The sequence below is a fragment of the Stegostoma tigrinum genome, chromosome 1 (assembly GCF_030684315.1).
Source record: "Stegostoma tigrinum isolate sSteTig4 chromosome 1, sSteTig4.hap1, whole genome shotgun sequence".
NCBI classification, from domain to species: domain Eukaryota; kingdom Metazoa; phylum Chordata; class Chondrichthyes; order Orectolobiformes; family Stegostomatidae; genus Stegostoma; species Stegostoma tigrinum.
Window position 1 is genome coordinate 87,116,251 of NC_081354.1, and position 12,839 is coordinate 87,129,089.

Consider the following 12,839-nt stretch of genomic DNA (forward strand, 5'->3'; position numbering starts at 1 on the left):
TTTGTCCATGTTTGTACCTTAGCCATAATGAGGTCAAGGGCTGATTAGCTCTGGCAGATCCCAAATGGGAGTGTCACTGAGCAGGTGCTGCTTGATAGTGTTGCTGGTGGCAACTTCCATCACTTTACTGATGATCAAGAGTAGATCATTGGGACATAAATCGGCAGGATTGTATTTGACCTACCTTTTTTAAGTACAGGACATATCAGGGCAATTTTCGACATTGTCGAATAGTTGCCAGTGTTGCTGTATTAGGAGAGTTTGGCTAGGGAAGCAGCAAGTTTTGGCACACAAGTGTTCAGTACAATGGCCAGAATGCTGTCAGGGCCCATAGCAGTATCCATTGTCTCCAATCATTTCTTGATATGGAGTGAATCAAATTAGCTGAAGATTGGAATCCATTATGCTGGGGACCACTGGAAGAGGCTGAAATGGATTGTCAACTCTGCATTTCTGGTTGAAGATCCCTGTGAATCCTTATGGTTTGCACTGGTGTGTTGGTGTCTCCCAACATTGAGGATGGGGATATTTGTGGAGTCTCCTCCTCCAGTGAGTTGTTTAACTGTCCACCACCATTCACAACTGAATGTGGCAGGACTGCAAAGCTTAGATCTGATCCGTTGTTGTGGGATCGCTGAACTCTGGCTTATAACTTGCTGCTTATACTGTTTGGCATACAGGTAGTCCTGTATGGTAGCTTCACTAGGTCATCACCTCATTTTTAGGTATAGTGCTATTCCTGGCATGCCCTCCTAACCTCTCCATTGAATCAGTGTTGATCCCCTGGCATGATGGAATAGTTGAATGGTAGACAGGCCAGGCTATGAGGTTGCAGATTACTAACTAATTCACCTAATGGAACTCAGCAGCTTCTACTGAGGTATTAGAAAGTATAAAATTATTTCCCACTTAATTCAGTAGTTTTGTTTGTATCTATAACAAAACCGGGAGTGTGCTGGAGAAACACACCTAGCAGCATCTGTCCAGAGAAAACAGACTTAATTTTGAGTCCAGTGATCTTTGTCAGAACTGAAAACACTTGGGAAATGGTGTTATTTGTGCTGATGATGGGAGTGGGGAGGAGTGAGAAGGACACATGGTCATGGCGCTGATAACGAGAAGATAGAGATAATAGTTAGGTAAGGTGCTAAGAAAAAAGTTGAAATGTATGAAAATGGGTTGGTCAAGTAGCCCATACAGGACAGGACACAGGGGTGTGGAGAAATGGCACTAGCGAGGGAGAGGGTGTTCACATTCTGAAATTGTTAAACTTGGTGTACTGAAGGAATAAGGTGCCTGGGTGGAAAATGAGGTACTACTCCTCCAGTTTGAGTTGAACCTCACTGGAACAGTGCTTTAGGTCTGAGAAAGAAATGTGGCATGGCAAACTGGAGACAACTGGGAGCTCCAGGTCATTTTTACGGACAGAACATAGATGTTTTGCAAAACCACCTCTGAAAATCTGTGTTTCATCTCCTGAGTGTACAGGACAGCACAGTGTGGGCAGCAAATACAGTAGACTAGGTTGAATGGTATACAGGTAAATCTTCACCTGGAAGGTGTGTCTGGTGCCTTGGATAGTGAAGAGGGAGGAAGTAAATGGGCAATCATACGGGTAAGTGCCTTGAGGGTGTGGAGACGTGTGGAGTGTGGAGCAGGAGTGGACCAGCGTGTCTTGGAGGGAATGATCCCTCTGGAAGGCTTACAATGGAGGCAATGTGTATCTGGTTGTGGCATCCGACTTGAGGTGGCAGAAATGGTGGCTTATGTGGAGACTGGATTGTAGAAAGATGGGGTGCAAAGGGGTCTCTTTCATTACTGTGGGAAGGGGGTGAGGACAGAAATGTGGAAAATAGGTCTGACGTGCCCGAGTGCCCTGTCAACCTAGGGGGCGAAGAAAATGGTGGATTCCCCTGCAGAACAGACATAGAGAGACACAGAGAATGGGATGAAATTTTTTTGATGTTTTCTTACCTATTTCACAAAAAACAAATTAAACGCATGATAAACGTCAAATGTCTTGCTGCAAATTTCACAAATTACCGTAAATTATGCATGTAGAGAGGGTGCTGTTGTGGAATGCCAGTCGAGAATGTTCAATGTGGTTGATCAAGTGGGATGCTTAGTCTTAGACATGTACAGCTTCTTTAGTATTGTTGGAGCAAAACTCGTCCAGGCAAGTATACAGTACGCTATTAGACTCCACTTTGAGCTTTATAAATGGTAGGAAGGCTTTGGAGTCAGGGTTAATTACCTGATGCAAAACATTCTGTGACAAGCTGTTATTTTCCTTAAAGTGTGCTGGTTCAATTAGTTTTCTGATCATGAGTAATCCTAGGATTACAACTGGGGAGGTATGGTGATAGTAAACACCACTGAATGTCAAAGGGAGGTGGATTGAGTCTTCGTTCAGTATGAACTTTGTGAGGCAATTATGTTGTGAATAACTAAGGCTATGGAATAAGCACTGATAAAACTGGATTGAAATAGTTAGAACATAGAACTGTACAGCATTGTACAGTTCCTTCCAGTTGTTTTAGTGGCGGGAGTCTGGGAGAAAGCACAAGGGCAGCCTGGGAAGGTAAGCTTCCACCCAATAAATTTGGGAGTGAACTAATACCCAAGACACTACATGCGTAGTGTTTCCCACCCTTCCACCTCCTCTAACCTAATAATAATGACTAAGTGTGGTGTGCAAGTAAGCTATTTGCATTTTTTTCCCCTCGTCGCTTTGTCATCTTTCGGGGTGGTCATTCAGACGTCAAATCCTCTGGGAGCAAGTTGGAAGACAAAGCCGGAGTCTGTTTGAGTATATAACGGACTAAGCTTACTGGTGCAGAGAACGCTGCGAAACTAAAACAAAACTAATTAATTTTAAATAATTAACTAAGTAGAGATGGCAGGCCGGGTGATGTGTTGTAGCTGTATAATGTGGGAGCTAGCTGAACTCATTGAGAACGGCAGTGACCACATCTGTAGCAAACGTTAGCTGCTTGAGGAGCTCCGGCTTAAAATTGATGAGCTGGAATCTGACCTCCAAACACTGCAGCACATCCAGGAGGGGGAGAAATACCTGGATGCTGTGTTCCAGAAGGCAGTCACACCTGGTAGATTAACTGATGTTAATTCGATTGGTGGGCAGGGACAGCAGTGTGTGATTGAGAGTGAGGCAGGTCGAGGGACCCTGCAGACAGGAAGACAGGAGCCGCAGCCCTTGACATCGTCCCACAGATATAAGGCACTGCTGCCTGCGTGGATGAGGAACAGGGCTGCAGGAAGGATGAGTCAAATGACCAAGGCACCATGGCCCAGGAAGCCATTCAACAGGGAGGAGCAAAAGGACAGATTGTAGTTGTAGGGGATTCCATCATCAGGGGGATAAACAGTCTCCTCTGCGAGCAGGATAAAGAATCCCACATGGTGTGTTGCCTGCCCGGTGCCAGGGTGCGAGACATCTCTGACCAGCTTGAGAGGATACTAGAGAGGGAGAGGGAGGATCCAGTTGTTGTGGCCCACGTAGGTACCAACAACGTAGGCAGGACTAGGAAAAAAGACCTGTTTTGGGATTATAAAAAGCCAGGAACAAAATTAAAAAACAGGTCTTCAAGGGTCATAATCTCTGGATTGCTGCCCGAGCCATGTGCAAATTGGCATAGGGAGTCGAGGATCAGGGAAGTAAACACATGGCTAAAAGAGTGTTGTGGGAAAGAGGGTTTCCTTTTCATGGGGCACAGGCATCAGTTCTGGGACAGGAGGGATCTATACCACTGGGATGGACTCCACCTGAACAAGGCTGGGTCCAGTGTTCTGGCAAAAAGAATAAATACGGTGGTTAATGGGACTTTAAACTAGTAAGTGGGGGGGAGGGGGGTGTGGGAGGGAGAAGTGAGCGTAAAGAGAGAATAACAATTAATGCAAGGCAAAGCAGCCGTTTAGCAGGTGACGATGAAGCTTCAACTCCATTGAAAATTAGGAAAAAAAAAGTTACAGGGAAGGAGAACTCGAGAGCTATTAGTAATGGAGGTAAAAGGACACAAAAAGAAGGGCAAAAACTGGCCTAAGGGCACTTTATCTGAATTCTCGGAGCATTCAAAACAAGGTGGATGAGTTGATGGTGCAAATCATGGCAAATGGGTATGATTTAGTGGCCATTACAGAGACACGGTCACAGGATGGTCATGACTGGAAGTTAAATATCCAAGGGTATCAAACTGTTTGGAAGGACAGACAGGAAGGTAAGGGAGGTGGTGTTGCTCTGATTTTTCAGGATGATATCAGGGCGGTAGTGAGAGATGATATAGGTTCTACTGAACAAAACGCTGAATCCATTTGGGTGGAAATTAGGAATAGCAGGGAGAAGTCACTGATAGGTGTGGTCTATAGGCCACCAAATAATGACACTGTGGTGGGGCAGGCAATAAACATAGAAATAGCTAATGCAAGTAAAAATGGTACAACAGTTATCATGGGGGATTTTAATTTACACATCGATTGGTCAAACCAGGTCGGTCATGGCAGCCTTAAGGAGGAGTTCATAGAATGCATCCTCGATAATTTCCTTGAACAATACGTAATGGAACCTATGAGGGAGCAAGCTATCCTAGATCTCGTCCTGCATAATGAAACAGGAATAAATAATGATTACACAGTTAGGGATCCTCTCAGAAGGAGTGATCACAGTATGGTCGAATTTAAAATACAGTTGGAGCGTGAGAAGGTATTGGATTTAACCTATGTCCTGTGCTTAATCAGAGCAGACTACGAAGGAATGAGGGAGAAGTTAGCTAAGGTACAATGGGAGCAGAAATTTTTATGGTGGGTCAACTGAGGAATAGTAGAAGACTTTCTAAACAATTTTTCACAGTGCTCAGCAGAAGTATATTCCAGTGATAAGAAAGAACTGTAGGAAAAGACAGCGCCAGCCATGGATGTCTAAGGCAATAAAGGAAAATATCAGATTGAAAAAAAAAGACAAAAACGCAAAGAGTAGTGGGAAACTAGTAGACTGGGAAGTCTTTAAAGGCGAACAGAAAGCCACAAAGAGTTATAAAGAAAAGTAAGATAGATTATGACAGTAAACTAGCTCAGAAATGTAAAAACAGGAGCAAAAGTTTCTATAAATATGTAAATCATAAAGGAATGGCGAAGGTAAACATTAGTCCTTTAGAGAATGCGAACGCCAATTTAATAACTGGGAATGAGGAAATAGCTGAGACATTAAAGAGTTATATCGTGTCGGTCTTCACAGTGAAAAACACAAATAACATGCCGAAAAGTAATGCCAAGAAGGTTATAGCAGGTGTGGACCTAGAAACTATCATTATCATTAAGGAGGCAGTGTTGAGCAAGCTAATGGGGCTAAAGGTAGACAAGTCTCCTGGCTCTGATGAAATGCATCTTAGGGTACTAAAAGAGGTGATGGGGGAAATAGCAAACGCACTAGTAATCATTTACCAAAATTCACTGGACTCTGGGGTGGTTTCCACAGATTGGAAAACAGCCAATGTGACGCCACTGTTTAAAAAGAAGTAGACAAAAAGCAGGTAACTACAGACCAGTTAGCTTGACTTCACTAAGGGTGAAAACGTTTGAATCTATCATTAAGGAAGAAATAGCAAGACATTTGGATATAAATTGTCCCATTGGAAATACCGAGCACGGGTTCATGAAGGGTAGATCATGTTTAACTAATTTGGTGGAATTCTTTGAGGACATTACTTGCATGGTGGACAATGGGGAACCTGTGGATGTGGTGTATCTGGATTTCTAGAAGGCATTTGACAAGGTACCACACCAAAGGCTGCTCCGTAAGATAAAGTTGCACGGTATTACAGGTAATGTATTAGCATGGACTGAGGATTGGTTGACGACTAGAAAACAAAGATTAGGGGGTAAATGGATATTTTTCTGGTTGGCGGTCAGTGGCTAGTGGTATGCCTCAGAGGCAAGTGTTGGGACTGCAATTGTTTAATTTACATAGATGATTTAGAGTGGGGGACTAAGTGTAATGTGTCAAAATTTACAGATGACATTAAGGTGAGTGGTAGAGTAAAGCGTGTGCAGAAGACACAGTCTCTAGAAGAATATAGATAGTCTAATTAGGTGGGCAAAGGTCTGGCAGGTGGAGTACAATGTAGATAAGTGTGAGATCATCCATTTTGGTAGGAATAACAGCAAAATGGACCATGTTTCATGTGGTACAAAATTGCAGCACGCTGCTGTGCAGAAGGACTTGGGTGTTCTTGTGCATGAATCGGTAAAAGTAGGGCTGTAGGTGCAGCAGGTTAACTAAAAAGACAAATGGAATTTTATCTGCCATTGCTAGAGGGATGGAGTTTAAAAACAGGGAGGCTATGCTGCAGCTGCATAGGGTCCTGATGAGGCCACACCTGGAGCAGTGTGTGCAGTTTTGGTCTCCTTACTCGAGAACGGCAGTGGAGCAGGTACAGAGGAGATTCACTTGGTTGATTCCAGAGTTGAGAGAGTTGGATTATGAGGAGAGACTGAGTAGACTGGGATTATACTCATTGGAATTCAGAAGATTGAGGGGAGGTCTTACAGAAATTTACAAGATTATGAAGGGAATAGATAATGTGGAGGCAGGGAGGTTGTTTCTGCTAGGAGGTGAAAATAGAACTAGAGGGCATCACCTCAAAATAAAGATATAGGACTGAGGTCAGGAGGAACTTCTTCACCCAAAGGGTTGTGAATCTGTGGAATTCCCTGCCCAGTGAAGCAGTTGAAGCTATCTCACTGAATGTGTTTAAGGCAAGCCTCGATAAATGTTTTTGAACAGTAAAGGAATTAAGGGTTATGGTGAATGGGCGGGTAAGTGGAGCTGAGTCTCAAAAAGATCAGCCATGATCTTATTAAAAGGCAGGACAGGCTCGAGGAGCCGGATAGTCTACTCCTGCTCCTAGTTCTTATGTGCAGGCCCTTTGGCCTACAATGTTGTGCTGAACTTTTACTCTCAACCTAAGCTCTATCTAACCTCCACCCCTACTATCATCCATATGCTTATCTAATAGCCACTTAAATGCCCCTAATGAGGCCAACTCAATGCAATGCATTCGACGCCCCTCTCACTCAAGTAAAGAACCTACCTCTGAAGCCTCCCTGATATCTATGTCCAATCACTTTAAAACTACATCCCCTTGTAATAGCTACCTCCACCCTAGCAAAGTGTCTCTGGCTGTCTCCTCTACCTATACCTCTGATCATTTTGTACACCTTTATCAAAGTCACCTCTCATCCATCATTCTAAAGAGAAAAACCCTAGCTCTCTCAACCTTTCCTCATAAGATCTTCCTTCCATTCCAGGCAACATCCTGGAAAATCTCCTCTGCACCTCTTCTAAAGTTTCCATACCTTTCCTGTAATGGGGTGACCAGAACTGGGCACAATACTCCAGATGTAGCCAAACCAGGCTTTTGTGTAGCTGGTGCATAACTTCATGGCTATTGAACTCAATCCCTCTGTTAATGAAAGCTAACTCACCATATGACTTCTTAATAACTCTATCCATCTGGGTGGCAACTTTCAGGGAACCATGGACATGAACCCTGAGATCCCTCTACTCTTCCACATTGCCAAGAATATTTTATTTAACCATGTATTTTGCTTTCAAATTTGTCCTTCCAAAGTGAATCATGTCACCTGCCACTTCTCAGCCCAGCTCTGCATCTTATCAATATCACTTGATAACCTAGAACAGCCCTCTGCGCTATCCACAACTCGACCTACCTTCGTATTGTCTGCAAACTTACTACCCCTTACTACCTTCCACTCCTTCATCCAAATCATTTACAAAAATCACAAACAGAAGCAGACCCAGAACAAATCCTTGGAGATCCACAATGATGCCACCCGAAGGTTGCAGGAACAGCAACTCATATTCCGCCTGGGAACCCTGCAGCCATATGGTATCAATGTGGACTTCACCAGTTTCAAAATCTCCCCTTCCCCTACTGCATCCCTAAACCAGCCCAGTTCGTCCCCTCCCCCCACTGCACCACACAACCAGCCCAGCTCTTCCCCCCTACCCACTGCATCCCAAAACCAGTCCAACCTGTCTCTGCCTCCCTAACCGGTTCTTCCTCTCACCCATCCCTTCCTCCCACCCCAAGCCGCACCCCCAGCTACCTACTAACCTCATCCCACCTCCTTGACCTGTCCGTCTTCCCTGGACTGACCTATCCCCTCCCTACCTATCTTCTTTACTCTCCATCTTCGGTCCGCCTCCCCCTCTCTCCCTATTTATTCCAGTTCCCTCCCCCCATCCCCCTCTCTGATGAAGGGTCTAGGCCCGAAACGTCAGCTTTTGTGCTCCTGAGATGCTGCTTGGCCTGCTGTGTTCATCCAGCCTCACATTTTATTATCTTGGAATTCTCCAGCATCTGCAGTTCCCATTATCCTTGTAGATCCAGTTAGGTCCTTGTTTTTGATTAGCGCAAACTAAATAGGATGAAGGGCATTTTTCTGTGCCAGAGACCTCTTAGAATCCATGACTATGACTCTATAATCAGTTATAAACTACCTTCAGCTGCTTCAACATTGATCTTCTCTTCCTCCTTCCAATATAGAGCCAAAATTAGGGATGTTTGCTGATGATTGTACAATGTTCAATGCCATCTGCAGCACCTCAGATACTGCAACAATCCATTTCAATACACAAAACCTCGACAGCACCCTGGCTTTGAATGACCAGTGGAAAGTAACAGTTGTGCCACACAAGTGCCTGGCAATGACCATTTCCAACTATTGGCCATAACATTCATCTATGATATTACCTTTGCCGAGTTGCCACAATTAACATCCTAGAAGTTGCCACTGACCAGAAGCTGAACTAGACTAGCGACATAGAGTGGTTACAAATGCAGGTCAGAGGCTTGGATTGCTGTACAGAGTAACTATTCTGAGTCCTCAAAGTCTCTCCACCAGCGACAAGGCTCAAATCAGTGGTATGATGGAATTCTTCCCTTTTGGCTGGCAACAGTCTGAAACACTCTACCACAAACAATAGTTAATAGTGGGTCAATTATGAATTTTACTGTAGTCCTTGATAAAAAATTTAGTTAAGATAAAACCAAGAAATATAAAATAAAAGGTAGGGTGCTTAGAATTAAGCTGTGGAGAAAGCATGAACACAGATGTTAAAATGCATACTTTTGTTTTTATGGTCCTGTCTCCAGTTCCCTTCGCTTTAAATTGAGTATGTTTAAATTATGCCATGTCCCACAGTGGATGAGGATGATGACCCTCCTTCTCAACCTCTCCCCTCGCCTGATATTTGGTGACCCTCAGGTTACATCACCACCAGTCACCTTTCCCTAATGAGAGTGCGCAACCCTTTGGTCTGGTAAAACTATGGTGACTTTAAGTTTACATAGGCATAGTCAATGAAAATACAACAGAGATTGTCAATCTTGTTCAAAGAGCAACAATATCTGATCAGATGAGATTTAGGTTAAAATGGTCAAACAAATTGGAAAAGACTTTTACTCAGCAATCTGCCAGTCCATATTTGGCTCAGGAGAATTTTACGTATGTATTAAGTGGTTATTGTGCGTAAACTCCAATCTATTCACCGGACAAAATTTTTACTTTCGTAAACATATTAAAATGGCACTTGTCAAATGTCAAGTTGAAGCATGTTTAAATACTAATCACAAACTCACCTCTTTGTATTTCTCTGCAAATCTATCAAACTTTTCAATCATTTCAGCCACAAAGATGACATCCATCTTATCAGAGAAATTTGCAGCTTCCACGGTGTAAGCCAGAAGTTGCCGTGCTGTTGCCACAGCATTTGTCAGATTCAAAGGCATCTGTTTATTCAAAAATGAAAAGGTGAGAGCACTCCTGGTAGAAACAGTAGCAGAAAGTTTGCTTATCTCAGCTAGCTGTTACAATGAACTATGTGGGATCAACAATTCACGAAAATTTTGTATGAATCCACAGATGTCACCCTTAACATATCCCCTAAACACTGACATGTTTTGTAAACAACAACAAACCTATCAGAAAGAAAAGTTTCAAGATTTCATTGCACCTTATCTCACAGATTTATTGTGAATTATAAAAATCAGCTCTTATATTTAGTAAGTCTTACTATCCTGCCAAAATTATTTTTTTAAACTTTGTCTAAATGCTGAATTGCTGTAGTGACTGTTAAGCAAAATAAGATCACTGCCATTCTTGCACAAATCAATGAAATGAATGTCTGGTAATATTTGGTTGTGTAAGTAAGTCACAGAATCTCAGAAGGAGGAAGCCATTCAGCTCATTGTGTCTACATCTGCTCTTCAAATGGGTATCATTGCCAAGTGCCAATTTCATGTTTTCTCCCCAGATCCCCGTACATTATTTCTATCCAAATAATCATCCAATACATTCTACAGTGGGTCATTTGAACCTCCTCAACCACTTTTCCAAGCAGTGGACCAAATACCCTAATCATGCTATGTGAAAAAGATGTTTCTCCCATCACTTTTGCTTATTTTGCAAACTGCTTTAACTCTACGTCCTCTGGTTCTTGATCCTTTTCTGAGAAGTGACTGTTTCTCTCTATCTACTCCATCAAGCTAGCTCATGATTTTGGAAATCTCTGAGATGTCCTCCTAGCTTTTTAATCTCCAAGAAGAGCAGTCCTCAACTTCTTAATCGATCATTACTACTAAGATTTTGCATTCCTGGAACCATTTACTTCTATGTGCTGTCTATTGCATTTATATCCTTTCTATAATGTGGTGTCCAATACAGTACACCGTACCCCATATGAAGTCTAACAAGTAGCCTTTACAAGTTCAACCTGCTTGCTCAAAGTCCTGGAGTAGTAGCTAACGCTGGGACATTTGAAAGAAGAGATCAGAATTACAACAGGATAAATAATGTGCAATGGTAAGTGAAGCTTAGCTATGAAGTTTACACAAACGTTTTTTTGCATCATGTACAGTGCTGTATCCCTACAAGTAAATGATACGATCTCACTTATTTTTAAAAATTAATTTAGTGTACAAACTTCAGTTTGCATAAATCTACAGCAAGAAAGTTTTTCAAATATATGAGTCAGTGTGTACCTGGTTAAACATGTAAAGCACGCGTGTAACATCATTTGCATACTGACAACGAGAATAATTGTCATCAGACCAAAATCCTCCTCTATCACACTTGCGCCAAGCCTTCTTTTCATCCTGTGCGCCACCAGGGTATATGCCAGTGCCAGCAGAATAACGGGTACAGAGCAGATAGGCAGTGATACCAGCCAATGTACGAGGCCACCTGTACGTAGAAAATTATCCCAATCTATTATCCTCAAGTGAAAATGAATGTTTAGTTTTCACACCAGGTTTTGAAAAACTAAAGCTAAAACACAGTTGAAATTTTGTTGACTATACTCACCTACTCAAACTCATAATGAAGTACACTATAGCAGGGAAAAATAAAATCCCCACCCAGACTAACAGAATTGTTACAGTATAGAAGTAGGCCACCTGGCCCATTGTGTCTGTGCTGGCTTCCTGGGCATTTTGGCTTTGTGAAAATATATTCTGCCTTTTCTCCATAAGCCTACACATTGCTTCTTTTTAAGTATCATCTAATAATGTCTTGAATTGCCTCAATTGAACATGCCTCCACCAGTCTTCTAGACAGTGAAATCCATGCCATAGCTATTTGTTGTGTGAATAAACTTCTCACCTTTCATTTGCTTCTTTTGCAAAATACATTGAAATGATGCCGTTTGGTTCTAGACCCTTTACAACAGGAACAGTTTCTCCTTGTCTACATTATCCAGACCTCCCTTGATTTTGAAAAATTTTATTAGATCTTCTCTTAACTATTTTCCTTGAAGAAAAGAAGGCTAAAACTTCTCCAATTGTTCCTCATAAATGAAGTTTATTATTCCCTGAACTGGATTCCACATTTTCATGAATCTTTGTGAATTCACATCCTTGAAAAACTGTGGCAACCAGAAAGTACACAATACTCTAGCTAAAATCTAACTAGTCTCCTGTACAGGTTCAGTATGACCTCCCTGTTCTTGTCACTAAACCGCTCATGTATACAAAGGTTTCTCTGCTTCACCACACGCTTTACAATAGTTCCATGTATTTTATACTGTATGCCCATATTCTTTGGACCAAAATGTATCACTTCACACTTCTACACATTAAATTTCATCTGACACACATCTGCCCACTCCACCAACTTGTTAATAAGCTTTTCAAACATACAGATTCTGGTCTACTACTGCCCTTTCAGTCCCATGAACTGCTCCCCCTTTCAATAAGATCCTGGCTGATCTGAATGACCCCAAATCTACATTCATGCCTACCCCGATAACCTTTCACTCCCTTGCTCAACAAGGATCCATCTAGCTCTGCCTTTAAAAATACACAAGGACTCTGCCTCCGCCACCTGTACGGAGAGATCCAAGGACTCATCATGCTTTGAGAGAAAAAGAAATTAATCTGAACTCTGTTTTAAAGGGGTGACCCACTGATATTTAGTTATCAACACTCAGTTCTACATCCTACCTCGAAAGGCAACAATTTTTCCACATTTACTATGTCAAGAACATACTGGATCCTATGTACATACTGCAATCGTCACCATTTACTGTTCTAGACTCCAGCGAATACAAGCCTAGTCCAATTTTTCCTCATAAATCAATCCTCTCATTCCAGGTATTAGTCTGGGGAACGTTCCCCAAAAGGTCTCCACTGCATTGTGTCCTTCCTTAAATAAGGTGACCAAGATTATGTATATTTTCTCCAGTGCATAACTGAAGCAAATCTCTCTAATTTTGTATTCAATTCCCTTCACGTTAAATTACAACA

General features: G+C 42.3%; 1 protein-coding gene across 2 annotated transcripts in view; it reads right to left on the reverse strand.

Moving 5' to 3' along the window:
- Positions 1-12,839, reverse strand: part of adgra3 (adhesion G protein-coupled receptor A3) — a 158,343-nt gene that overhangs the window by 47,924 nt on the left and 97,580 nt on the right. For both annotated transcript variants that reach the window (XM_048544047.2, XM_048544038.2), the window contains exons 10-11: positions 11,079-11,280; positions 9,678-9,827 (exon numbers count right to left, since the gene is read on the reverse strand). In XM_048544047.2, the coding sequence (XP_048400004.1) occupies positions 9,678-9,827; positions 11,079-11,280 (352 nt within the window). The remainder of the gene's footprint in view (positions 1-9,677; positions 9,828-11,078; positions 11,281-12,839) is intronic.